The following is a 27,682-nucleotide window of genomic DNA, read 5'->3' on the forward strand; positions in this document are numbered from 1 at the left end:
CTGCACAAGGGGTCTTGGGGCCAGGATGTGTAATTCCCACCCGCAGGTGCTTGGACCCAGACCCATCTAGCCAGCAGTCATCACTGTGTGATACTCAGGCATGGAATGTTCCAGAAGAGTATAAGCCTAAGTGCATTTATGTCTCAAACTCCTGCTTCTTTGGTCATCTCTCACTACAAGTGGTGAAGGAATTCCAAAAATATATCAGGAAATGAGTTTTGTGGAACTATACTTGGATCTCCTGCTTAGTGATGTGAAATCTGACAACCACTAGAATTGAAAAGTCCGAAAAATTTCTCTGGAAATATTTCAAATATTCAGAGGAACATCCTTACACAGAACCCACCCTGCGCTCATGTGGTCAAAAACACTCCAAGGAAGCTTTTAGAAAAATCTTCTGTGTTGTTAAGGCAGGATTCTTAGCCTCTGAAATGCAACCCAATTCCCTAAATTCTTATGTAAAGTGTACATGAAGATATACAAAAGGAGATTTTTTTAAAAGATTTTATTTATTTATTTATTTATTTATTTATTTATTTATTTATTTGACAGAGAGAGAGGGGGAACACAAGCAGGGGGAGAGGGAGAGGGAGAAGCAGGCTTCCTGCCGAGCAGGGAGCCCGATGCGGGGCTCGATCCCAGGACCCTGGGATCATGACCTGAGCCGAAGGCAGATGCTTAACCATGTGAGGCACCCAGGCGCCCCACAAAAGGAGATTTCGATGGTGATTTTTTTTAAGCTTATTTATTTATTTAAGTAATCGCTGCACCCAGCGTGGGGCTTGAGCTCAGGACTCCGAGATCTCAAGAGCCGCATGCTCTCATGACTGAGCAGGTCGGGCGCCCGATGGTGACTTAATCTGCAGCAATTGTAACCGCGCATCTTTAGAGATTCAGGGGGTTTCGGGCGGCCGCGAGGCGCTTCTTGATGAAGTGGCTCACCAGCCGTTGTGGCCGTTGCTGGTACTCGACCAGCACCTCGTGGGGGCTGCTGACCTGGTCCCCCTCCAGGCGGTTGAGCAGAGTGACACACACCACGGCCACTGCAGAGAGCAAACGCCGCGTCACAGCCAAGCACCAGCTTTCCAAGTGAATTCCCCAAGACAGGCAAGGCGTCCCCTCGGCTGTCCCGCAGGCCTGCCCTGTCCTCGCCTGATTCCTCCCCGCCTTCACCTCGAAAGAAGCTTTCAAGCAAGTCCCTTGAAAGCCAGGCTTCTGGGAATTCTGGAAGGGGGAGCGGACCCCGAAGGCGAGCCTAGGAACTTGGGGATGGATTAACCGCTAATCAGAAGTCTAAGGAGCTTTGAAAGCAGGCTCACGGCAGCGTCGGGAGCCTCCTGACCTGAGTGGAGGCGGGTCTTTCTCGTCCCACTCCATGCATGCTAGCCACTGCACAGCCACTGAGGACCCCGCCCTGGATGGTGTTGACAGTCAAAGGTGTCCGAGCATAGGGCTGGACAATGCCACCCCATCCAGAAAGTTGCCTCGGGGGAGGGTGGGTGGAAGGCAGCCGCGGCTGGCAGGCGGTGAGTGGTGGGTGATGGGGGCGGGAGGAGGATCTGGACGGGACCCCGGTGACCAGACGCTCGCCTGCCTACCTGGGATGCTACATGCACCGCATATGGCCGCCAAGACCGAAGACTCCATCTCGATGTTGCAGATGCCAGCCGAGTGGGCTGCCTGCAAGTACGTCTGCTTGTCCTTCTCTGTGTAGGAGCAGAGCGCGCCGTCCAGACGGCCTTGCCCTGAAGACACATGCACATGTGCCAACGTTGACCTGGGTGTGCTCACCACTTGCACATAGTAAGCACCTACTGCATGCCAGGACTGTGCTACCCGCCAGGACACAGGGACACTTCGGATCCCTCCAGGCCCTGCCCGCCCATAAGCAGAGCACTCTAGGCACCATGGAAACCCGGAAGAGACAGGAGCCCCGGGCAGGATGGAGACCCCTCCCTGTCACCTTCATAGAAGTCTGAGGTGCACATGGTGTTCCCTAGGACCGTGGGGAACTCCAGCAGATCCAAAGCACACTGCATCAGCTCCTCCGCGAGCTCCTCGTCCAGGTGCGTCCTCTGAACCACCCGCTTCCCCAGGACCACCTGCTCGAACACTGGCTTGAAGGAGGCATCCACCGCCTGCCGGGTGATGACCACAGAGCCAGGCTTCAGACCTGAAGAGAGAAGCAGGTGTTGCGGCCACGCAGGGCAGGTGGGGAGGGCACCGCAGAGCGCACGCAGAAAGGAAAATGACCCATCTACAGACCAAAATACCGGGACACCTGGTAACGTTCTAAAAGGCAATCGCTAAGGATCCATTTTCTGCCTCAAATTCTTTCTTCTGATGATAGAAGTAATGCATAAGCCTTGCAGAGAATACGGAAGAGAAAAGAGCAAAGAGAACGAAACTGCTGGGGACCCCCTGTCCCTGTTACGTGTTCTGAGTCCTCCAGCCCTTGCTGATTTTAACTGACACGCCACCGCTCAGGTGACCACAGTGTGCTTACCTGGTCCCTGCTTTGTGCTTTTTCATTATTTATGATTTCAAATAACTACAGAAGTAGAAGAGTCTAAGGAACCCCTATGCACCCCAAACCCAGCTCCAGCACCTCCCGACTCCCAGCCAATCCCATCTTCCTTTGATCCCTGCGATACTAGGGTTCCACTTCCCAAGTTTCCTGGGCATCCCCTCCTGGGGCATTTTCACATTTGTAGGGACATCACTCTGCTCCTATTCTTTGATCTTCTAATAACTTTGTGTGGGATGTGATCATGAGCCTTTCCGAATACTTACCTGAAAGGGAAGTTGGGTTTCTTAAACATTTAGGAAGCAGGGACGAGGAAGCTAGGGGATGGTTCTAGAGCCCCCCATCAGCCGTTTCCGGAAACGTGACAAAGCATGTCCTGGTCCCCTGTGTATTTATCTGGACTTTCTCTCCCATGCTGTTTTGGTCCCTATTCTGGTCAGTGGAGTTGCTCCCACCCTGGGGCTTAACCTTCAGGGCACTCAGCTGCTGGCTCTCATTCCTTCACAAGCCCGGGGATGTCACACCCCTTCTGCTGTCCTCGTCACCCTCAATCTGGGGCGTGTGAGCCCCTCCCAGAGGGGGCCAGGAACAGGGCAGCCCTGAGCCCCCGGGTGGGATTGTCAGAGTCAAGAGAGCCAGCAGCTTACGTAAAGCAAATGTGCCCTGGGCTTTCTCAATGCATCCTGTCCTCTCTTTGCTCTCTCTCTGGCATTCAGAGACAAAACAAAACAACACGCTCAGGATCAGCCTGGGGACCCTTTAGGCAACTTAAGGACACTTAGCTTTGTGTTCCATCTCTCTCTTTGATTTTCCTGTTGGTTTTTTCCTACGGTGGTTCGAATCCTTGCAGGAATAGGGAGGCGCAGATGACAGGAGAAAGGCAGAGAAGCGGTTAGAAGGAAGGGAGAGAGGCAGGCAGGCAGACAAGGAGGTTCCGAGCACATCACCCCAAGAGGACGAGGCTCTGCAACGCCGGGCCCCGCACCTTTCCGCAACCTACTTCCAGGGGCTGGGTTGGGAGAATCGGCTGGATGAAAAGTAACAAAACGAGCTTCTTCTGCTGATGAGCTTCTGCGGACAAAGCCGGTAGACGCTCCAAGTACCCAAGCCCGCCCTGCCCGGGGGGCCTGCCCACAGGGAGCTCCAGGTCCTCGTGTGCGGAATGCTGGCCCCGCGCGGAGGCCTCCTGCACACTTACCGATCCCGCCGGACGTGCCGATGCGGATGACGGTGACGTCGGAGCAGTGGGCGTGGTAGAGAAGCTTGATGAGCTCGTGCAGCATGATGGAGGTGGAGGGGATGCCTATGCCGTGCTGGAACCAGGGAGAAGCACCCACGTGTGTCAGGGTGGGTGCCCCTGGGCATGTCAAGCCGGCAGTCGGACAAGGGGGATGTCCAAACATCACTTTGGGAGGTGCCAGAGCACGCACATAGCTGTGACGCAGGTCGCCACCCCGGGAGGCTCGGTGGGGAAGCAACGACCTGCTCCCGTTATCTGGAGCTGAATACCGTCTCTGCACCCCGGAGTGCTCTGGACGGTTGCTCGCCGTGCCCACTCTGACAGAGGACACGGGTGTTGAGGGGCCCCGGGCCGTGGGTGCAGAGGGCAGGCCGGGGAGGGTGCTGGCAGAGCCCGAGGCCCAAGCCCAGCGCCAGGGCAGGTACTCACACTGACAGACAGCACGGGGCCCACTTTGAACATGGCGTAGCGGTCGGTCCCCCTGCAGATGTTGGGATACTCCACACCTGGGTGGTCAAGGCCCAGCTCCTTGGCCATGTATTTGGCAAAGGCCTCCATCCGGGTAGGGCTTCCCCCGACACACACGAACTGCGGCCAGAGAACAGAGCCCCGTCAGTCCGGGCCCGGCGCACCATCTTTGTAGCAGGGTTCCCTCCAGGGGGGACCCCCGACCAACATCAGCGTCACCTAGATGTTGCAGGTAACGAAGGTCCCTGGCCCCAGCCCAGAGCTACTGCGCCTGGGGAGCCCCGTTATGGGTGCTTCCATGAGTGATTCAGACAGTGGTGATCTGGATGCTCACCCAGTTTGAAAGGCACTGACTGGGTCATGGGATCACTGCTCCATGCACGAGGCCCCTGTGTAATCCATCCCACACAACCCAGGAAAACCAGACCCTTGCTCTCTCTCTGGGGAGGAAATTCCAGGTTCTATCCATCGTGTGCACAGCTCGGTCAGCGCCTGGAGGGAGCCTAGGTTTGGAATACAATGATGTGGACTCCTCGCTGTACGATCAGGACCCCACAGCCCCTCTGTAAGATGGGCTTCTAACCAAGAGCTCCCCTGCCATCCAACAGTCAGATGGCCACCGTGTAGAAAGAGCCAAGGGCCCAGTGGGGGCTGGGGAATTGGGAGCTATCACGTGGGTAGGTGGCTCTCAGAGACGGAAAACCTTTCATCTGCAAAGTGCCACATACAATAACTTATTTTTCATTTTGTTTTACCCAAGAGGGAAATGTACATAAGCCAGTTTTAAGGAGTTTGATGATGAAAGAATGATTGTCTCTAAACATGACAACGTTTCCATAGCCTAGAAAAAATTTTAGGTTAAATTCTAATGCGTGGAAAGCAAATAAATTAAGACCACAATGCACAGCAAAGGAAACCGTCACTCAGTGACAAAGCTACTGAGTGGGAAACGATGTTTGCATATGACATGTCTGATAGGAGTTACTATCCAGAACATAAAAAGAACTTATACAACTCAACAGCAAAAAAAACCCAAAAAACAAAACACAAATAATCTGATATTTAAAAATGACCTGAATAGACATTTCTCCAAAGAAGACACCCAGATGGCCAACAGACACATGAAAAAGTGCTCAATATCGCTCGGCATCAGGGAAATTCAAATCAAAACCACAATGAGATACCACCTCACACCTGTCAGAATGGCTAAAATTAACAAGTCAGGAAATGACAGATGTTGGCGGGGATGCGGAGAAAGGGGAACCCTCCTAAGCTGTTGGTGGGAATGCAAGCTGGTGCAGCCACTCTGGAAAACAGTATGGAGGGTCCTGAAAAAATTAAAAATAGAACTACCTTATGACCTAGTATTTCTACTACTGGGCATTTACCCAAGGAAAATGAAAATACTAATCAGGAAGTTATATGCAGTCTTATGTCTATTGCAGCAGTATTTACAATAGTCAAGATATGGAAGCAGCCCAAGTGCCCATTAATAGATGAATGGATACAGATGCGTGTGTGTATATATATGTGTGTGTGTGTGTGTATATGTATATATACACACGTATACACACACACACAGAGGAATATTACTCAGCCGTAAAAAAAGAACGACATTTGCCATTTGCAACAACGTGGATGGAGCGAGAGGGTATAATGCTAACTGAAATAAGTCAGTCAGAGAAAGACAAACACCAGAGGATTTCGCTCACATGTGGAATTTAGGAAACTAACTAACTAAGAAAAAAGAGACAAACAGAAAAGCAGACTCTTAAATACAGAGAACAAACTGGTGGTTGCCAGGGGCGCCTGGGGGGCTCAGTCGTTAAGCGTCTGCCTTCGGCTCAGGTCATGGTCCCTGGGTCCTGGGATCGAGCCCTGCATCGGGCTCCCTGCTCGGCGGGAAGCCTGCTTCTCCCTCTCCCACTCCCCCTGCCTGTGTTCCCTCTCTCACTGTGTCTCTGTCAAATAAATAAATAAAATCTTTAAAAAAATTTAAAAAAAAGAAGAACACATGGGGATTTGTCTCATGGTTTGAAATGAACATGGCGGCTGCTGGGACACTCACTGGTTGTTTTGATTTTGACTCTAAACATTAGCACATCTGTACCCACAGGGATCAGACATTTCAAAAGTCCTGTGCCAGGATAAACCAGCCCTGAGGAACTCAGGACTCTGGGGGGTGGGGGGGAGGATTAGAAGCAAAATAAGCCATTACAAAAAAGATAAATACACACACCTTAAATCACAAACAGACACATGTAATTACTCACTTATTATCCCTTGCTCCTCTACAGAAAGTTCTGTGTCCCCTTTTTCCTTTTCTCTCAGTGGGGCATTCGGAAATTTATTGTATGTGGTTCCCATTACATGCTGAATTTATAAGAGATTATTTAGGGACCAGTATGGCAGAACTTAGTTTTCTTTCACTCATTAGTTTACATAGTTTAAAAGTAACGATTTGTAAAAATCTGATGAAGATATAACTTTTTTTTTTTTAAGATTTTATTTTTAAGTAATGTCCACACCCAACCTGGGGCTCGAACTCACGACCCCAAGATCGAGAGTCACATGCCAGCCAGGTGCCCCCTTGGTGACAAGATAACTTGATGACCTGGTCCTCTGTCGCCAAGTCTACCCATATCATCTACAAGGAGGCTGATCTTAAGACGAACCCCCAGGATCGAAAGCCCTGTTTTTTACCTTCACATCTCCGAACATCGCAGGGAAATCATGCGTGCTGGTGCTGAGACTGAAATGGTAGAGGACGTCTTCTTGCATTGCTGCTACGTTTGGGTTGGTGGGTTGTACAAGGTGGTCACTATTACAAAAGAGGAGGTGAAAGGTTTATGGAGCACCAGCGCCTGGGGCCACTGCAACAGAGGTGCCCAGTGTCAGCGAGATGCGTGTGGCCCGTCATGGGGTGAGATAGGCCACCCGGCCCACAAACGCTCCCACTTCCCTGTCTCCATTCTGCCCCCTCCTCCTTGCCCGTCTCCCCTCCTCACACCCCGGGCCCCTGTTTGGAGGTTGATCAGAAAGAGCTCAGAAGAGCACAGGAAAGTACAAAGATCAAGATGCTGATTAGAAAGAGGATAGCCAGTAGGCTACCCAACTCCATTTCATTCGACACATGACCTTGGCTCTATTTCGAAATTTTGCTTATTTCTACATTCACGTAGAAAATGCGGATGGAAATTCAAGAAAAAGAATTGCCTCTAGTTCTCCCTTCCAGAGACGACCTTTGCAGTGCACCTTGTATGTAATTATTCTCGCCTGGCTGCATTTGCCAGGGCTTCCGTGCGATGCCCAGTGGGAGGGAGAGAAGACATCTTTCCACTTTGGTTTTCTTTTCAGCGGTCTTCACTTTCAGCTTGAAAGTGTGTGTGGCTCCCATTATTATTTCTACTGGACAGCACAGCACTGGCCTAGGGTCAGCAAACTTCTTTCCATTAAAGGCCTGAGAGTGAATATTTTTGGCTTTGCAGGTCACAGGGGCCCCATCACAACTCAACCCAGCTGTTGTCACATGGAAGGGACCACAGGCAACATGCAGGCGAGTGGGGTTGTGCTCCAATAAAACTTTACTTACACTGCATCTCCAGCTTGCCACCCTTACACGCACCTCCTTCGACATCCATGCCTGACTGACTCCCACGGGCAGCGGGGCTCCCCCAAACCCTGGCCTGCCGGGCCCCTGGGGTGCAGAGACACATATGGATCCCTGAGTCAGGGCACTCAGGACTTTCTTGTTCTTCCTTCTGAGTGTGACTTTCTGTCCAGAACCCACTGATCTGTTTCCTCTTCAATCTAACTCAAGAAAGAAAGAAGGAAGGAAGGAAGGAAGGAAGGAAGGAAGGAAGGAAGGAAGGAAGGAAGAAAAAAAGAAAGAAAGAAAGAAAGAAAGAAAGAAAGAAAGAAAGGGGAGGAAGGAAGGAAGAAAGAAAGAAAGAAGAAAAAAAGAAAGAAGAAAGAAAAAAAGAAAGAGGGAAGGAAGAAAGAAAGAAAAAAGAAAGAAAGAGGGAGGGAAGGAAGGAAGGCAGAAAGAAAGAGGGAAGGAAGGAAAGAAAGAAAGAGAAAAAGAAAGAAAGAGCGAAGGAAGGAAAGAAAGAAAGAAAGAAAGAAAGAAGAAAGAAAAAAAAGAAAGAGGGAAGGAAGGAAGAAAGAAAGAAAGAAGAAAAAAAGAAAGAAAGAAAGAAGGAGGGAAGGAAGGAAGAAAGAAAGAGGGAAGGAAGAAAGAAAGAGAGAGGGAAGGAAGGAAGGCAGAAAGAAAGAAGGAAGGAAAGAAAGAGAAAAAGAAAGAGAGCGAGGGAAGGAAGGAAAGAAAGAAAGAAAGAAAGAAAGAAAGAAAGAGGGAAGAAAGAAAAAAAGAAAGAAAGAGGGAAGGAAGGAAGAAAGAAAGAAAGAGGGAAGGAAGGAAAGAAAGAGAGCGAAGGAAGGAAGGAAAGAAAGAGAAAAAAGGGAAGGAAGGAAAGAAAGGAAGGAAGGAAGAAAGAGGGAAGGAAGAAAAAGAAAGAAAGAAAGAAAGAAAGAAAGAAAGAAAGAAAGAAAGGGAAGGAAGGAAGGAAGAAAGAAAGAGGGAAGGAAGAAAGAAACAGGGAAGGAAGGAAGAGAAAGAAAGAAAGAAAGAAAGAAAGAAAGAAAGAAAGAAAAGAAAAGAAAGAAAGAGAAAGAAAGGGGGAAGGAAGAAAAAGAAAGGGAAAGAAGGAAGGAAGGAAGAAAGAAAAAAGAGGGAAGGAAGAAAGGAAGGAAAGAAAGCGAAAGAAAGAAAGAGGGAAGGAAGAAAGAAAAAGAAAGAAAGGGAAGGAAGGAAGAAGAAAGAAAGAAAAAGAAAGAAAGAAAGAAAGAAAGAAAGAAAGAAAGAAAGAAAGAAAGAAAGAAAGAAAGAAAGAAAGAAAGAAAGAAGGAAAGAGACAAGCTGCAGGAGACGCAGCTTTGCAACGCAGGTGACTTGGGAGAAAGGAGGGCACAGAACCTCCTGGGGAGATGCGTCATGTGACTCAGGCCCTCAGGGGAGCAGTCGCTTCCTTTGCGGTGGGGAGGGCGGTGGGGGTGCGGAGCGTTTAGGAGATGTGTCTAATATTTCAAAATCTAACTGGAAACACTTATGTCCCAACCAACCAGATGCTCTGGATAGCCATAATGCCAATTTCCTTTTTTTTTTTTTTTCCCTTTTCGTATTGCTGCTCTAGGGGCGGCGACCCGGGTGATCTCCCCAGAAAGCAAGCGATCCGCAAACTGCCAGGGAGTCAGGCATGAGTCCCCGCCCGCCCGTGCGGAGCGCCGGCCCGGCCCCAGTCCCGGGAGACCCTGTCTGCTCCGAGGTGCTGGAAGTCTGGCAGGGAAAGGGCTCTAAGCTGTCACCAGAAGAGCTGTAAGCCAGGGCAGCCCGGGAGCACCCCGATGCCAGGGCGGGGTGCAGCCGGAGCAAGCACCAGTGACTTCCGTGAGCTGGAGGGCCGGCGAGGGACAGGCTCTGTCTTGCTCTCGGGCATCAGATCCAGCCTGGAGTCGGTTCGTGGGTTTGGGGTTTGGCTGGCACCTCATGCACCCACATACTCCCTTCGGCTGCGGGGAAAACTGACATCACACCCTCTCGTGAAACCATCGCTGATGCAAGGTGGTGGCTACACTCTTTCGGGATGTTCAGAGCACAGCGGGGACTGAGTAAGGGCTGACCGGCAAGAGTCGGAGCTGTCAAAACAGGATGTGATTGAGACAACTTTGCCCCATATTTCAACATATCTCAACTTTGTTTTTTTCTCTCTCCGATTCCAGGTAGAGAAAGAGAAGGAAATGGGATCTGACTGTGAAGAACAGCAATGGTTTTCGAGTATATTAATTGGGCATGTAGCTTCATGAAGCAGAACAGGTTCAAATGGACTTTTTGGAAGGTTTTAAAATAACATGTCAAAGGCCTTACTTGGAACGCTGGTTCTCTACTCTAGATACAGTTTCCAGTTACTTTATCTCGCTCTATTTTGTCACTTTATTCATTTAACAAATATCGCTGGAACAATATGCGAAATGAATGAGAGTTGGCTGGTTCTAGAAGATGCCCAGGTGGCTCGGGACAGGTGCTCGGGGACTAGGAGGGACTAGGGCAGGGAGTCTGGGGGAGGGAGGGAGGGAGAGTTGGATCCCACACCGGCCCCACACGGGGCCCTATGCCGGGCACAAGGAACACAGAGTAATACCTGGGAGGCACTCGACTTTGCGGTGGAAATGATGTTATCCAGAGCTGGTGCATAATACTGCATTTAAAGCTCATGAGCACCACAGAAGTGGGGTCCTAGCCGTATCCCCACCTTAGAGGCTCACTTTAAAGATTAGGATCTCTCAAAAAAAAAAAAAAAAAAAGGAGGGAAGCCTGGTGGCTCAGTTGGTTGAGCGCCGACTCTTGGTTTCCGCTCGGGTCACGATCTTAGGGTCGTGGGATCGAGCCCCATGTCGTCCGGCTCCGTGCTCAGCGGGGAGTCTGCTGGGGATTCTCTCTTTCTCTCCCTCTGCCCCTCCCCCCGCTCTCTCTCTCTCTAAAATAAATCAATAAAATCTTTAAAAAATTAAGATCTTTCACAAGAGGCTGCACCCATGAGCTGGCCTTTGAGCTCCAGACACCACACCCGCCTCTCAGCTCGGGGGGACAGTGAGAAGCCAGTGGTTGGCAAGGACAGCAGTGAGGGAGGGCAGTGTGGTCACCGGGGCAGGGCAGGGCAGCGGGGGACTCCAGCTGAGTCCCGTCCATGGCCCTTGATGCCCTGTGCCCCCTTCTCAGCCCCATTTCAACCCCCTCTCCCCCACCAGCACCCAAGGGGCCTGGATATAGGACAGAGCAGTTTGGGTTGCCAGTGACCTAGAACACTTAGAACTTTATCTCTGCAGTCATGTCCACAAGACATCCCGAAGTGTGAAAACAGCCCTCCCAGCCTCCAGGGAAGGAGGGAGGGAGGACAGGTGTCCATGTGGGAGTCCAGGGAGGCCCAAGGAGGGCACCGGGAATGCCTGAGACTCCTCCCCCGAGAGACGACCCAGGAGCCCAGCTCCAGGGCTCCCAGAGGGCGACACACACAACCCAGGGGCTGTCAAGGAGGAAGGCCAGCAGGGCCCGGAGATGCCCTGCAGCAGGACGGGGCGTCCCTGCTAGCCCCCGCAGAGGTGGGGGGACGCGGGCGGGGGTGGGGAGGCGAGGAAACCAAAATCCTGTTGGATTTAAAGCCCATGTAGGAATCAGGATGAAGGCAGGAATTCTCGCTTTGCCCTCAATGCACAAATACACATATAAGAGGGGCCGGCAGGATCACAAAGTGGAGTTCTGGAAAACCATAAAGGAAGTATTTAAGATTCAGAACCCTGACAGAGCTGGGAGGCAGCAGGGCTGTGTTGCAGAAGAGCGGCCTGCCCGGCTGAGACCCCGAGGGGCCAAGGGCGGAGGGCAGAGCTGTTAGCCTGTCAGTCCCCGAGCCTCTGGACCTATCCCCCGAGGCCCCAGGCTCCATCACAAGAGTCAAACATGTTCCTGTATGGCGGCTCTTGGGAAAATGCATGTCATGACATAATCACAATAAACCCCAAAATCCAACCTGGCCCGCAGTCAGCTGGAGCCTCACCTGTGATTGTCATGTTTCTTTGTTTGGGGCCCCGAGGAAGCCATTCTCTCAACGGGGGCAGGACCCTAGGAGAAAACAACACAGAATATTATTTAAGAATAAACTCAGGCATACCCGAGACCTCACGAGTTTGTTTGGTAGAACTCTACGGGAATGGGGCAGTGTCGAACTGAAAGCAGGAGTGCATCGTCAGGACCTGGGACAGACTTTTTATTTCGTTTGTTAAAGACTTTATTTATATATATAATAGAGAGAGCATGAGCAGGGGCAGAGGCAGAAGGAGAAGCAGGCTCTCCGGTGAGCAGGGACCCCGATACGGGGCTCAATCCCAGGACCCTGAGATCATGACCTGAGCTGAAGGCAAATGCTTAACTGAGCCACCCAGGCGTCCCGCAGGTGAACTCGGTTGATAAAGCCCATGTCCTGCCATGGGGACAGGAAAAAGGAACCAGGTTAACCCAGTGACCCAGGGGTCACCAAGCCCGGGAGTGGAATCTGCTCCATGTAGCCAGGACGGGTTCTCAACCTGCCAGCTCACCAGCCAGCGATCAAGAAACTAGAGCCCAGGGGTGCCTGGGTGGCTCAGTTGGTTAAGCGACTGCCTTCGGCTCAGGTCATGATCCTGGAGTCCCGGGATCGAGTCCCACATCGGGCTCCCTGCTCGGCAGGGACTCTGCTTCTCCCTCTCCCACTCCCTGTTTGTGTTCCCTCTCTCGCTGTGTCTTTCTCTGTCAAATAAATAAATAAAATCTTAAAAAAAAAAAAAAAGAAACTAGAGCCCACTAACATAGCTCCCCAAAGGCCCTTTTTGGAGAAAGGTGTCGATAACTGTTATCACTGACCTCTTTTAGCAAAATCTGAAACCCAGAGAAAATGAGAAACTGCAACACTTCCAACCCCCAGCTTATTCCGATGGGATTTAGTTCCTAACAGCCTCCCAACGGACCCCTTTCCTCCTTACAAATCGTGCCTCTCCTTGGTTTCCTGGACCTGCTGTGTCCTGAATTAGGATTCGCTTTCATTCCCGAATAAAGCCATCTGTTGCTGGTAAAGTAGCTGTCTGTGGCTATTTCTAAGGTTAACATGACTTGCTGATCGGAGGTGGGAGCCAGAGAAGACTCGGGGTCGGTGAGCAGACAGGTGCACGAGCCACGAGCCACGGGGTTGCTGGGCTCACTGTTTTCTCACCAAAGCTGGGCTTGAGGACAAGTGTTCTCCTGGATTTTGAGCCCCATGCTTTGTGCTCAAGCCCTTTACGCTCTACCTGGGATTTACCAAGGCCTTGACCTTTTTTTTCCTTTTGTTGTTTTTTTTTAAGCATCTTTTAAGCATTTTTTTTTTTTAGATTTTATTTATTTATTTGCCAGAGAGAGAGAGAGGGAGAGTACAAGCAGGGCGAGTGGCAGGCAGAGGGAGAAGCAGGCTCCTTGCTAAGCAAGGAGCCCGATGTGGGACTCGATCCCAGGACCCCGAGATCATGACCTGAGCCGAAGGCAGACGCTTAACCATCTGAGCCACCCAGGCACCCTTTTAAGCATTTTTTAAGCATCTCTGAGAATATTCGTTTGGCCTTCAGTCTGATTCGGACTGTGATGAAACCGCGTTGGCCTTCGGTCCGAGTTCTGTTTGGGACTGGACCATTCTTCCAGAAACTGGGTGGCCTTTGATTCCAAAAGGAATCAGAGAAATGGGATCCCAGTCGTCAAAATGCTTTGAGGGTGCCCCCCTCCCCCCACTACTAGGACTGCGGCCTGTTTTATGTTTAAAAATAATGGTCCCGCGGCACGTGCGTTTATAAATAAATGGGCTGACTTAACCAGAAGCAATTTAGATCTAGACTTCCAATGGCCGTTATGGGGAACTTTCCATCTCCCCAGACTTAATTTTCTCAAAGCTGAATTGGACAACCACGGTCCTAAAATTGACAGAACTAAACGCACTTCCTTCTACAACTGGTATTTTGAAGCTTCCAAGCGCGATCTGGAATCTGAAATTGCCTCTCTCCAAAATACAGTTAGTAAACTAAATGAGGCAAACAAGCAATTAAAAAGGAAAAAAGGGGGGCACCTAGGTGGCTCAGTCGATTAAGCAACCGACTCCTGATTTCAGCTCAGGTCATGATCTCAGGGTCATGAGATGGAGCCCCGGGGTTGGGTTTTGCGCTCAGCCTGGAGTCTGCTTCTCTCTCTCCCTCTGCTCCTCCCCTACTCTCTCTCACTCAAATAAATAAATAAAATCTTTAAATAAATAAATAAATAAATGGGAAAAAGGGGGAGCTTCTGAGGCCTCTTCCCCTCCCCTATTTCTCCATCCACAGAGGCGAGGCCGCCATCTGCCCTATCTTCACCCTGGCCTTGTCATCCTTCTGTCAAACCCTCTTTTCTTCTGAGGCTCCCTCTGCTCCCTCCTCTCCTGAGCCTATTAAAACCCCTGCTCCTTCAAAGTTAAGTCTTCTGGGGATCTAAATAGACCCCAGGTTTCCTAAGTTCCCTGGACTAAGGCTGAATTTGAGCCAGAGGTAAAGAGGGTCCCCCAGGTAGCTGAGGACCCCCACAGGTTTGCTGGAGAATTTAACAGAGTTACTCAAACTTACCAACCTGGTTTCTGGGATTTGTAGCAGTTGGGCCACAGGCTTGTGGCTGAGGGCCAGCCCAAGCATTGGATAAAACCCGCCCAGTGGGAACATCCTGAGCAGGATTTAGAGAAACAGACCCCCGAATTTTGGCAAGATGCTAGACCACTCGCTGGAAATCTCCACCGAGCACTTAGAATGGCTTTTCCGAAGCCGGATGACTGGAACAAAATTCAGGCTTGCGCACAAAAGCCTGATGAATCTGGTTGTCATTATTATGATTGACTCCAAACTGACTTTAAAGAAAGTTCTGGTCTTCCTTTTAACTCTGTGTTTATTATTGGGCTGATCTGGGATCTTTTCCTTTTCGTTAAAAGGCCCAGGATGGAATGGGAAACATGGTCTGCCCCCGGATTCAATTGCCCTGGAAACCAGTTTGCTCGCACCCTAGCTGAGTCACCTACAGGAAAGACCACTAAAATTTCCAGTGTTCAACTCCATCAAACAAAGGTCCCCGAGCAAAAAGCCTAGTTTCTGCTGATATTGCCAGAACCAGGACATTGGATAAAGGACTCTTAGGGGTTTAAGCTCTCCCGGTGCCTTCAGCCCGCTAGCTAAGCTCTTCTCCCTCCTCCTCATTCCCAGTGTTGGGGCTCTTCCAATCCTCTTAATCAACTCAGGGAAACCACTCCCCAGATTCTCAATGGATCTCTGTCCTTGGTGACACAGGACCTATGTTCTCAGGGCCCAGCCCTCGGCTGCAAAGCAGCCCCTCAGAGCACCAAAGCGGTCCAAGTAGTGGGGGTCTCCAACCAATCTCAACAGGTTCCCGCCTCTGAACCTATTCCCTTTGAGAGGTACTCACTCTTTTCTCCTCAATCCCTCTGCCCCTACTCGTTTACGGGGTTGAGATTCCCTAGAGAAGTATCGTGCCAGAATTTCTTTCTCCCCGAAGGGGAAGATAATTCCAGAATCTGACAGCAGCGATCAGAATAGCCAACCAGCGGAATTAAATGACCTCTGATGTCTTTTGTTTGCGGTCTCTGGCGGGACCACAGCTGAGTCTGGGGACACCGATCATTTATTCCTGTTGGATCAGCTACCAGCCTCTTTCTGGGCAAAATCCTCAACTGCTATTGATAAAATGCACAGTGCACCTCCCAACAAGATTCAGATAGATCCCTCCAAACCTCTCCCTAGAATTAACCAATGCCCTATAAATAAAGAAGCCCTTCGGGGCATCCAGCCCAGGATACAGAATTTTGAGGCTCAGGGCCTCACGATCCCCTGTACTAGTCATAGCCCTACTTTACCTGGGAGGGAACCCAATGGCCAGGACCTCTGAGCGGTAAGTAACGTCGTTACCCCTCAGGACCCTGTTGTTCCTAACTCCCACGCGTTCCCACTGAAAGCAAAGTTTCCGCGTAATTGACCTATGGGGTGCATGGATAGTACTCCACTCGGTAAGGACAGCCAGTGTCTTTCTGCCTCCACTTGGGAAGAACAGCAGGATAGCTGGGCAGTCATGCCCCAGGGTGACACGGAGGGTCCTTCAAAGGCTGATTCGGATGACACACAGTTTCCCGCAGCCTCGACTTGGTTACAATGTGTAGATGACTTGCCCTTCTGCTCCCTGCTTGGACCTCTTCACAGGAAGGCAGCCTCCCCCTGTCAAAACTTTTGGCCTGAAAGGGACCTACAGTCTCCAAAGAAATGTTGCAGTTTGCACCAAGTCAGTTTCAATATTTATGGCACCTGATCTCCGAACGAGGACTTGAGGTGGATCCAGGTAGACTCGAAGGCATCCCGAATTTCCCAAAACTGAAAACCAAGCACCAGTTAGGAGGCTTCCTGGGGCTGGCTGGCTATTGTTCACATTGGATTCCAAGCTTGTCCCTCACGGCTCAGTCTGTCTGAGCTTTACTTTTAGCAAAGTCAGGACAAACCTGACCCTATTCTTTAGAAAGAGGTGGATGACATGGCCTTTGAGACTTTAAAGAAAAGTCTAACAAAAGTCTCTGCCCTCGGACATCCTAATTATCAACGTCCCTTTTCCCTCCTTGTACATGAGAAGGAAGGGGATACCCTTTGAGCGCTCACCCCAGAAACACGGGGCCCACCATTGCCCCATGGGGCATCAAAGCCAACAATTAGGCCCTATGGCTGGGGGCCTCAGAGCCATTCTTGCTACTACCCTCTTAGTTAAGGCCCATGCAGAAGGCCTCCGAAATTCTCCCGACGCTCAAGACTTTGCATCCAGGGGCCTCCTGGGTGGCTCAGTCGTTAGGCGTCTGCCTTCGGCTCAGGTCATGATCCCAGGGTCCTGGGATCGAGTCCCGCATCGGGCTCCCTGCTCAGTGGAGAGTCTGTTTCTCCTTCTCCCTCCCCTCCCTACTTGTGCTCTCTGTCACTATCTCCATCTCTCTCTCTCTCAAATAAATAAAATTAAAAAAAAAAAAAAAAGACTTTTCAGCCAGTCACCTCACCTCCTGTGACACCCTCATGGTAACTGCCCCTCTTACAATAATAACTCTTTCTGGTTCCAGTAGCCTTAACCCTACCATCTTTCTGTCCTTCCAGCATAAAACTCCCCAGGACGGCTTCACGTTGACAGATCACCTGTTGACTCCCAGTGACAATTTACAGGGCCCTGCTCTAACCAGTGCAGATTTTTCACGGTTTCCTGATGGTTTCTTATTTAAAGGATAAAATATCATGCTGGGTGTGCTATTGCAAATCGCTGGGAGTCACTGAGGCCCTACCTTTACCCCTGGCTCCTTGCGCCCGACAGGCTGTCGGGCTGATTTTAACGCCCTCACCTGAGCTCGTGTTTCAGCCAAGGGGGCAAAACCACAAACATTTATGCTGACAGTCAGTATGCCTTTGGGGAAGGAAGCTCCAGATTTGGGAATGGAGGTAACAGGTTTTCTTACCTTCCCTGGGGATAAGATTAAAAATGGCTCCTAGGTTACGCACAAACAATGAATCATGGAACACTTTATCTAAAACTAATGATGTAATGTATGGGGATTAACATAAGAATAAAAAAAAATGGCTCCTAGGTCCAACATTAACTAGGTGCCATGCTTTTGCTGGTGGCTTGAGCTATTACTAAGCGTTGTGGGCATTCCAGAATCAACTCCCTGGAGGCCAGAGGAAACCACGTCGCTGCTATTTCCACCCAAACGCTGCTCTGAAGGAGCCCAAGAGCCAAACCTCTGTCATATTCCAAAGAGATGCTCTTCCAAATGACGATTAGAAAAAATGGACCAGAGATGCCCAACAGTCGGCCCCAGAAAAGTTAACTCAATATTGGAAATCTGATAACTGTTGGTTTAATAAAAGAGAGAATTTGGGTTTACACCAAATAACAAGCTGGCCCCACCAGAAAATTTTAAATTCCCAGTACTTACAACTGTACGCACATTGAACCATTGGTCTACTGGGAAAACAACAGCGTTCACGAACCAATATTGGTGGGGACGCTGCTTGTCCCACTTGTCCAAAATACAATCCCGGGAAATGTACCCGTCCTGCCCAATGGACCATTTGAGGTTTGGCCGATGGGCTTCACGCAGATCCCTCCGTGTCACGGATACAAATAGGTTTTAGTCCTATGGTAGTTTGTAAGTTTTCTTATTGGGTTAAAGCCCCGCCTTGTAGACAGGCCAACACCTCTTCTCTGACTACGATCCTATGAGGAAAGATGATCCCTGCCTGGGGATCCCCTCCTGAACTACACTGTGACCGGAGAGCCCATTTTGCAGTCAGGAGCTTCAACAAGTCTGTGCTGTTTGGCTGGTTTTGTGACACTTTATCCTCAGTGACACACCATCCTCAGTCCTCAGGGTTGGTCGGACATACTAAGGGTGCTACGAAGACTCGACTGGCAACATTTGTAGAGACCCTCCAAACGCGTTGGTCAAAGGCATTGTCAGTACTCGCTCTGAACTGGGAACTCCTGGACTCTCTCTTTGAGATGGTCCGGGATGCCCGATGCTCGTGGTCAACTGAAGACCCAGCGGGACAAGGCAGACTGGAGCTTACGAGGACATGACCTTGCCTGTGGATACTGCTCTACTAACCCAGCCTGAGGGCAAGAAGTTTTCCTCACCCCCCTGACCCCTGTTCTCCTGAAAATGTGTGCCTCTCCTCTGCCTCCCGGGCTGGCTGGCCCAGGATTTCGCAACAGCTCCCTTGCCCAGGGTTGTAATTCTCTTTCATTCCTGAATAAACCCAAGTGTTGCTGGTAAAGTGACTGGCAGTTTTATTTATTTATTTTTTAAGATTTATTTATTGGGGCGCCTGGGTGGCTCAGTCGTTGAGTGCCTGCCTTCGGCTCGGGTTGTGATCCCAGGGTCCTGGGATCAAGCCCCACATCGGGCTCCCTGCTCAGCAGAGAGCCTGCTTCTCCCTCTCCCACTCCCCCTGCTTGTGTTCCTGCTCTCACTATCTCTCTCTCTGTCAAATAAATAAAATCTGAAAGAATAAGATTTATTTATTCATTCATTTATTTGAGGGGGGAGGAGCAGAAGGAGGAGACAAGCTGACTCCCCGCTGAGCATGGAGTCCCACACGGGGCTCAGTCCCACCACCCTGAGATCATGACCTGAGCTGAAACCAAGAGTCAGATGCTCAACCCACTAAGCCACCCAGGCGCCCCCCTCCCTGGCAGTTTAGCTTTTAAGGTTAACAGATACATACAGTTGACCCTGAACTGGGGGGGTGGGGCGCCGGGTATGGGATGTTAAGACAGCTGACGCCCCTCGTAGTGGAAAACCCACCTGGTGCCTCTGACGTTTGATTCCTCAAAAACCTAACTACTGCTACTAGCCTGTTGTTGACTAAAAGCCTTCCGGGAAACAAATGGTCAGTGAGCACATTATTTTGTATGTTATATGTATTATGTACCGTACTCTTACGATGAAGCTAGAGAAAAGAAAATGTTATTTAAAGCATCATAAACAAGAGAAAATACATTTACAGCACTTTGTGTATTTATCAAAAGAAATCCACATGTAAGTGGATCTGCCCAGTTCAGATCTTTGCTGTTTGAGGGTCAACAGTGCTTGGTCTTCGTCCCATTTCGGGCGTGGAGCTCCTAAAACCTTTGGCATTTTCTAAAAGGTGTGAGCAAGGGGATGTCTCTTGTTATGTTAATGACGTGATGTTTGGAAAACGCCTAAGGATGGGGGCTGGTTGCCAGGGAAACCAATCTCGTGGCTAGAGGCTGGCACTTTCAGCTCCACCCCCACCTCTGGGGTAGGGCTGCCGGTTGAATCAATCACTAATGACCAATGATTTCATTAATCCTGCCCGTGTAACAAAACCCCCATAAAATCCCAAAAGGATGGGGTCTGGAGAGCTCCCGGGTTGGTGAGCAGGTGGAGATGTGGGGACCGCGGGCCATGTGTGTGGGGGGGCATGGGAGCCCCACGCCCCCTCCCCAGACCCCGCCCTGGGCAGCTCTTGTGTCTGTTCCTGAGTTAACCCTTTATAACAAACCGGTGATCTAGGGAGTAAACCGTCTCCCTGAGTTCTGCCCCAGTGGTTTCATCAAACCCAGGGAGGGGTCGTGGGGACCTCTGGTCTGTGGCTGGTGGGTCAGAACCCAGGTGACAGCCTGCACGTGGGGCTGGCGTGGGGGAGGGCGGTGCTGGGGGACCGACCCTCGACCCTCGGCCTGTGGGTCTGTGTCTCCGGGTAGATGGTGTCCCGAGTGAGTTGCATTCGGGCAGCGGTAGGAACCCACACACGCGTCAGAACTGTCATCAGATTTTGTGATCAGAACCTTGGGTCCTAATTCCAGGCAGGCAAGCACAGCTACCATGGGACAAATCCACACAGACAGCCGGGCTTCGGCCCAAGTCTGGCTTCCAGGAAATGCAACCATCAGCAGCACCCTGCGGGGACTGGCCCCGGGCTGCCCGCTGGGGTCCACCCCTCCTGCCCTCCCCCTCAGGCTCTCACTTCTCCAAGGAGATCCCATGAGGAGGCTAGGGGTCTCACAGCTGCGTCCCCAGGGCCACAGCGTTCCCCAGTGAGAGCAGCATTGCTCGCAGCAACCCCCTTCCCCCAAACCATCAGGACCCTCCAGGATGCTCATTTCTCCTCTGTGGGTGGGGAGCCGGTGGGCTGGCAGAGAGCTCAAAAGAGGAAGAGTTAGACGTGTCTTCCCGGCGCGGGCAGGGGGCGGGGGTAGGGGGGAGCAGCAGACAGAATCCAAAAAAGGAAACCAAGCCGCAGAGAGCATCCTGTCTGGCCTCGCCCCGAGCAAGTGCTATTGTCCACACCTGCTTGCTTTTCTTGCCTCTGAACCAGAGAAACCATCTCCCTGCCCAGTCCCTGCCCTGCACTGCCCCACTGAGTCCGCCCGGCCCCCTTTCCTTGGCACCCTTAGCGCTCGCAGGCACCCCATCCCGACTGTGAGCCTCCCCAAGACTGCCCCCGCTCAGTAAAAGATTGAACCAACTTGGTGTGGAGAAAACCACAGACTTTGGCAATGCTCTGATTGGAAAGGTCCCTGCTAAGCACGGAGGATGCTTGCAGGCAGAGTGGCTCTGTGCGCGGGTTTGCATGGCCAGTCCTGGCTTAAGGTTCAGAGACACAGTTCACTCTCCCAAGGATACGTTCTACCATCGCCCCACCTGCCCGCAGAAAGGTCGAAGCCAGGAGGGGGTAAAGCAGGAGGAGCAGGGGCTGAAACCAGGAGCCCGTCCATCCTCGTGGGCAGCCGCCTACTCACCTAGACTCTTCCAGCGGCCACAGGTGAAGGGGCAGCGCTGGGGAGCGGGTGTTTGCTCTTGGAAAAGAAGCCCCTGTGATAAGAAGGAAAGAGGTAATAACTATTTAGGGACATGGTGCTATGCTTGTATTTCAAAAGGGGTTTCCCAGTTGGCAAAAAAGGAACAAAGCTACATTGTATTTCTTCAACCTTCAAAGGAATCAGGAACTCAAGCTGGTCAGCGGTGCAGTCCGCTTCGAGACGAGGCCAGATTTTGGCCCGCTGGGGTTTAGCTTAGAAAAGGAGGACAAGCCCCTGCTTGCAGGGTCCACTGCCCCCCAACATCCATCCCGGTCCACTTAACTCCGGCTCACAACATAAATCTAGACCAAAGGCCTGGAGACCCTTCCTCAACCAGAGGAGGGAGCCCCTGTGGGAGGGCCGGGTGCTCAGTGAGGAAGGGGTGATGGGGATTTCCAAACACCCCTCTGGTGCAATTTAACCAAGAGAGGTCATCGGTGGAATTTAGGGCAGATTTCTGACAAGCGCTGTTGCAATTGTTTGGCTGATTTAAAATTATCGCACACCCCAGACATTTCCCCTTCCACAGATGAGGCAAATAATGCGTTTCCTGATAATCCGTGCTTGAGGGTATAAAACGGGTCTTGCAATCTGGGCATCTCAGAACGAACCCTGGTGCCCTTTCCACTTCCTGTCTCCCGCGTAGATGCCAACTTGCAAAACGCGGTCCCCGATTTAGCCCTCAGCTGCACTGCCCATCCATGAAAGGCTTGGGCTGACCTTCTCCCTCCTGTTCCCCCCCCCCAACGAACAAGGCTGCTAGGTGCATGCAGATGCTTACGTGGTGCTTTTAGCTCACTGGGGAAAAGCTTCATCTATTTACTGACATCCCTAGAGAAGGCATTATCTCTCTGTAAGATGCCAGAAAGTGCTAAGCATGACCTGCATCAGTCACTGACCTTGGGGAAAGATCAAAGGCCAAGTGCTCAGGCAGGGTGTCCATTAAATTTGAGCAGCACCTGAAGGTGACTGGGGGCCTCTGAAAGGTTGAGGTAGGGAATGACAGAGATTTGAGCTCCTGAAATCCCTTGTCTGCCTACAGGCAGAGCCTCCTAAAAGAACTCGATTGTTAAGTATTATCTCCTAGGGAGCAACTGTAATCTCTTCTCTGAGAAAAATCCAAATAGACACTGTTACCATCCTGTTTTCCTAAGAAATCATTTATCTTTCCAAAGTCCTTTGTTTTCCCAGATGCCCTTTCTGCATTCCCCCAGAAGCCATTTGTTCTCCCAGAAGTGTCCCTCTGTGCCCCCCCACGCCCTATTAAGATGGTAAATAAGCCCCCAAATTCTAACCACCTCCCAGAGCCACATTTTTGTTAACTCCCTTTGTAGACATAAATAAAAATCCATCTTTTCTCTTGCTAGTCTCTTTTGTCATTTTAATTTGCAGTCCCCCAAGAACTGCACCTAAGAGGATGGACGTTTTTCTCCCCAACACATGATTCCAGCACAGTTGGAGGGACCCAGAGCCTGGGCAGAGATGTGCTAGGAACAGAAAAGCGGGGTAGGTTCTGGATCCCAGAGATGAAATCCTAAGGACTGACTGGAAGGTGGTATTAGGATGAGGCTGGCAGGAATGCCTGTGTCTAGCTAAATGTTAGGGAAGAGTGTCATCCACTAGGCATGGGGCTAAAGAGGGCTGTTTCATTGGAGACGCCATGATTCAGCACAAGGTGGTTGTGGGCATCGCCTCATGGGGGAAATAAAGCTTGAGGTGTCTTCACAAAGCGGGTTTGAAAAGTGAGAGATAAGGCTCGCTGGGGGAAAACAGGGCGGGTGGGAATTCGGGGTCTAAGGCAAATGCCCCCAACCAACAATTGAGGGGAGCCCAGGACACGAGAGGGACATCAAGGGAGCAAGGGGGTGATCAGGGCCACGTCCTGTCACTACAGAAGGAAACACTGATTCAAAGCTGTCTTTCAAAAGTCTAATCTTTGAGCATGGTCAGCACTGGATGAGGGTTGTGACACTTGGTGTCCCTTTGTCCTGAGGGATGGAGCTTCCATGGAGAGCAGGCAGCAATCCTCAAACTTCACACAGAGGGGAGTATAAGTCCGCTTCCCGAAGATAAGTCTCCTCTTAACTCCCCAGGACCCCATGTGCTTCTCTAAACAATGGGAGGGTGTCCCTAGATTCCTGCCCCAGAGGTTCAGCCTCCCAGAGAAATGGGGGCTTGGTTCTGGCTCTCAGGCTCTCAGGGAGGAACCTTTGCTGTGAGCACCTGGGGCTCCCCATTCACCTGTTGCCTGATCCAACTTGTAAAAAACCCCACAGTTGATTTCGGTTTCCTGGGGGTTGTTTTTAGTTTTAACCCATTAAACTAAAAATCAGATAGGTGGGCTATTCAGTGTAAATAGTTTGGTGTATAAATGTTTATAAAACCTTTTTTTTTTAAGATTTTGTTTATCTGAGAGAGAGCGTGCAGGGGGAGGGGCAGAGAGAGAAGCAGACTCCCCGTTGAGCAGGGGAGCCAGACATGGGCTCAATCCCAGGACGCTGGGATCATGACCTGAGCCCGAGGCAGACGCTTAACCAACCGAGGCACCCAAGTGCCCCTATGAAACTTTTTGGAATGAACATAGTTCAAAAGAAAATGTGTGAGAGAGACAGAGTGTGTGTGTGTGTGTGTGTGTGTGTGTGTGTGTGTGTGTGTGAAAGAGAGGGAGGAAAATGATCGTTTATCTTTAGGGAGTAGGAAAAGCTGCAAGTTTCACTTCCTGTTTTTATATTGGTCGCTTTCTTTTTATTAAGTTTTATTTATTTAAGCAATCTCTACACCCAACGTGGGGCTCGAACCCCTGGCCCCGAGATCGAGAGTCACACTTTCCACAGACAGAGCCAGCCAGGCGCCCCGAGTTTTGTTTTCTTAACAATGCATTTGTATTAATTTAATGATCAGCAAAGATAACAAAGTCCTCTTGGACAAAAGCCCATGTAAAAAGCTTATTTATTATTATTTATAACTAAAATGTTACTTGGTGCCCACCAGGGTGGAAAGCCCTGGAGCTAAGAATGTGATTTGTAGGATCATGAAGCTTATGTAGAAAGAGCCCGAAGTCTGGCCTCCAAGAAGGGGAGGAAAAGGACAGATTGGCTGAGCCTAGGGGAGTTTGGGGCAGGCTGGAGGCCTGACTCAGAGAAAGGTGGGACACAGGACTGCAGCCAGGAAGGGTACGGCAGGGTGTGAAAACCTTTTTAAGGGTTTAAGATTTAGACTTCCACTCAGTTCTCCGAAATCACTAATCCTTCAAAAGCCAAGCTCAGAGCCAATGAAAGGAACCCAAAATCTCTAGATTTAGGAGGGTCAAGGAGCCAGAGAGGTGGGGCACGGCAGGGCTGGGCAGGGTGGAGGACAATGGCATAAGGGAGCACAGGAGGGAGGACGGTGTGGGGGCGCCTGGGGAGGGGAGGACAGTGCAGCCTGAGGACTGCCTCAATGGCCTTCAAAGTAGCCCTGATCTCCGGATTTTTGCGTTTCTTTTTCTTTTTTTTTTTTTTTAAGATTTTTTTAAATTTTTTTATTTGCGAGAGAGAGAATGAGAGACAGAGAGCATGAGAGGGAGGAGGGTCAGAGGGAGAAGCAGACTCCCTGCTGAGCAGGGAGCCCGATGTGGGACTCGATCCCGGGACTCCAGGATCATGACCTGAGCCGAAGGCAGTTGCTTAACCAACTGAGCCACCCAGGCACCCCAGATTTTTGCGTTTCTAGGTCACACCCCATTGAAGGGAGCAGCCTGGTGCGCGGCTGAGCTCTGGCATGGGTGACCAGTTCCAAGTTGGCCAGGAAGACTGCCACCAGCGACCTTGAGTCATCTGGCAGGTCACCAGGCCAAGCCTTGACCTGGAAGGGAGACAGACCTGTGGACAGCCTCTGAGGCTGCACGACGTCCCCCCTGTGGGCGCTTCCAGGTCGCTGGACAGTTTACCAGAGACACAAATTGTAAAAGGACCCACTCCCCCTGCCAATTCTATCTCTGCCCTATAACTTTTGACTGTGGTTTCTCTTTACACCTGCTGGACAAATGGATGTCAATATTCATACCGTAACACTTGTTCAATGTTGGTTCAATGCATGCTTTCATCCACGGGGGCTCTCGAGGTTTGAGAAAGAAAAGAAGAAAGAGAGAAAGAAGGAGAGAAGAAAGAGAGAAAGAAAGAAAGAAAGAAAGAAAGAAAGAAAGAAAGAAAGAGAGAGAGAGAGAGAGAGAGAGAGAGAGAGAGAGAAAGAAAGAAGGAAAGAAAGGGAGAGAGAGAAAGAAAGAGAGAGAGAAAGAAAGAAAGAAAGAAAGAAAGAAAGAAAGAAAGAAGAGGGAGGGAGGGAAGGAAGGAAAGAGAGAGAAAGAAAGGGAGAAGGGAAAGGAAAGGAAAGAAAAGGGGCGCCTGGGTGGCTCAGTCGTTTAAGTGTCTGCCTTCGGCTCAGGTCATGATCTGGGCGTCCTGGGATTGAGCCCCGCATCGGGCTCCCCGCTCTGCGGGAAGCCTGCTTTTCCCACTCCCCCTGCTTGTGTTCCCTCTCTCGCTGTGTCTCTCTCTCTGTCAAATAAATAAATAAAATCTTAAAAAAAAAAAGAAAGAAAGAAAGAAAAGAAAAGAGACCCAAAACGGACTCACTTGCCCCAGGACAGCAAACCAAGACTTAATATCCGTTAAATAAAAACCAAATGGGAGACCAGCCTTAAAAAAATCCAAGCAGAAGATAAATTTAGTCATGTGAAGTTTTTTTTTTTACAAGACTAACTTGACCCCAGCCACTTCTTCCTTATGCCTCTGGAAATTGAGAGTGAAACTTACAGTTTCCCCAAGATGGGTATGAGGTAACCGGGGACCAATTCCCTACCATTTAAGAAGATTCTAACTTTGTAGCCAAGCCCTGTGAAGAACAATGCCTGCCTTCCTGCTGCTTTATAACCATATATCCCTGTAAGCCCCATTCCATGTTCTGGTTTGAGCGCCCCCTGTTTGCAAACTGTCTCTTCCAGGCGCGCATAATAAACTTTTACTAATTGCTACTCTGGTGAATCAGTGGCTTTATTTCTGTTCTTTCTGAATTTCTGACAGTTCTAACCCATTAGCCTCTCAGAAATTTGACCTTTAACCAGTCCACCTGCAATCACCTGCTCACAATAGTGAGAGACTCCTGCCCTTCCCCCAAAGGAAGATGACCTTGCCGGAACAATCCTTTCCTTTTGCAGTAACTTTTATCTAGTCCCTGCAGGTCCCTATCCCCTCACCATCAGGCTCCCCTCACCCCCTCGCCCGTCCTTCTGCCTGTAAAACTCTTCCCTTTGTACAGCTCCCCGCAGCTCCTTTCTGCTTGCTGGATGGGATGCTGCGGCATTGGTGAGTGACCAAATAAAGCCAATAGGGTCCTCAAGCCTACTCAGTGGAATTTTGTTTTTTAAGAGTAAAAATCATCCTCCAAAAGGTAACTTTACTTACCTCTCCCCCAAAGAAAAGGGGGGGAGTTCTAGGTGTTCTCTGGTTTGGGCTGCGGAGAAGACAGTCCCCACTCTGCCCACCACCACCACCAGAGATCACAGAGGCTGCGCTCGGCCGCGGCCGCGGGTCCCGGAGCGAGGCGGCTGTGACCGGGTCAGGAAGCGCATCCTTCTTCCCCCGCCCGCACCCTCTGAGCGCTCTCCCTGTGCACCCTGCTCCCAAATGCAGCCCCATCCCCTCTCCCAGAGCATTCTCCCCACGCACCCTCTGAGCGCTCTCTCAGCATCCTCCGGGATGGCACATCCTCCCCGCACTCTGCTCATCCTTCCCGCGCGCCCTGCTCCCGGCGCACCCTTCCCGCAGCCCTCGCCGCATACTCGCCTCCCTGAACCTGCTCTCCTCCAACCCCGCACATGGCTCCACGCGCGCCCTGCTCATCGTCCCCGCGCGCGCTGCTCCCGGAGCACCTTCCCCGTAGCCCTCGCCGTATACTCCCCTCCCTGCACCTTCCCCCCACCCTCCCCGCACCCGGCTCGTCCTCCTTGGGCGCCGCGTTCATCCTCCTCGCGCATCCTGCTCAACCTCCTCGAACACCCTGTTCGCAGTGCCCCCTCCCCGTGAGCCCTCTCCTCTCCGTGTATTCCCCTCCCCGCGCTCCTGCTCCACGCACATCCTTCCCAGCCAACGGCTGAGTCACCTCCCCAGCAGGTGACGCGAAAGCATGGTTCCCGAAAGCGGAATCCCGAAGCCCGGCCTGGATCACTCACCTGCGCAAAGGGACCGGCAGGGTCAATCTCGGATCTAGGTCTGCGCGCGGAGCCCGGGTCACCGCGCCGCCGCTGCCCCCTCCCCGCCCCGTTCCGGGAAGGCTGCCCCCAACTCCGCCCAAAGTTCTTTCCTCCTACGGCGGGTGGGGTGGTGCGTCACCGGGGACATCCCTGTTACTCATTAAACCGCTCCGCCACGCAGGAAACCTCTTGTCAACCTCAAAAAGTAAACAGCAGAGGTTATGCAGCAGATGG

At 51.0% G+C, this 27,682-nt stretch overlaps 1 protein-coding gene across 4 annotated transcripts; it reads right to left on the reverse strand.

The window, feature by feature from the left end:
* Positions 1-742: 742 nt before the first annotated feature.
* On the reverse strand, positions 743-27,682 carry UPP1 (uridine phosphorylase 1). Of its 4 annotated transcripts, none has more exons than XM_045864969.3 (9): positions 27,428-27,682; positions 21,160-21,232; positions 11,843-11,907; positions 6,939-7,056; positions 4,197-4,355; positions 3,726-3,840; positions 1,964-2,173; positions 1,599-1,745; positions 743-1,043 (listed from the first exon to the last, which is right to left on the reverse strand). In XM_045864969.3, exons 3-9 carry the CDS (start codon positions 11,884-11,886, stop codon positions 886-888), a joined length of 951 nt encoding a protein of 316 aa, XP_045720925.1. In that variant the 5' UTR covers positions 11,887-11,907; positions 21,160-21,232; positions 27,428-27,682; the 3' UTR covers positions 743-885. The 4 variants fall into 4 exon arrangements, with proteins under 4 accessions (XP_045720925.1, XP_064431563.1, XP_064431564.1 ...); XM_064575493.1 differs by lacking the exon at positions 27,428-27,682 and adding an exon at positions 27,189-27,210; XM_064575494.1 differs by lacking the exon at positions 27,428-27,682 and adding an exon at positions 26,661-26,681.

Source organism: Mirounga angustirostris, unplaced genomic scaffold, assembly GCF_029215605.1.
Source record: "Mirounga angustirostris isolate CCGP_5_RB_7025 unplaced genomic scaffold, mMirAng1.0.hap1 SCAF_12, whole genome shotgun sequence".
Lineage (NCBI taxonomy): Eukaryota > Metazoa > Chordata > Mammalia > Carnivora > Phocidae > Mirounga > Mirounga angustirostris.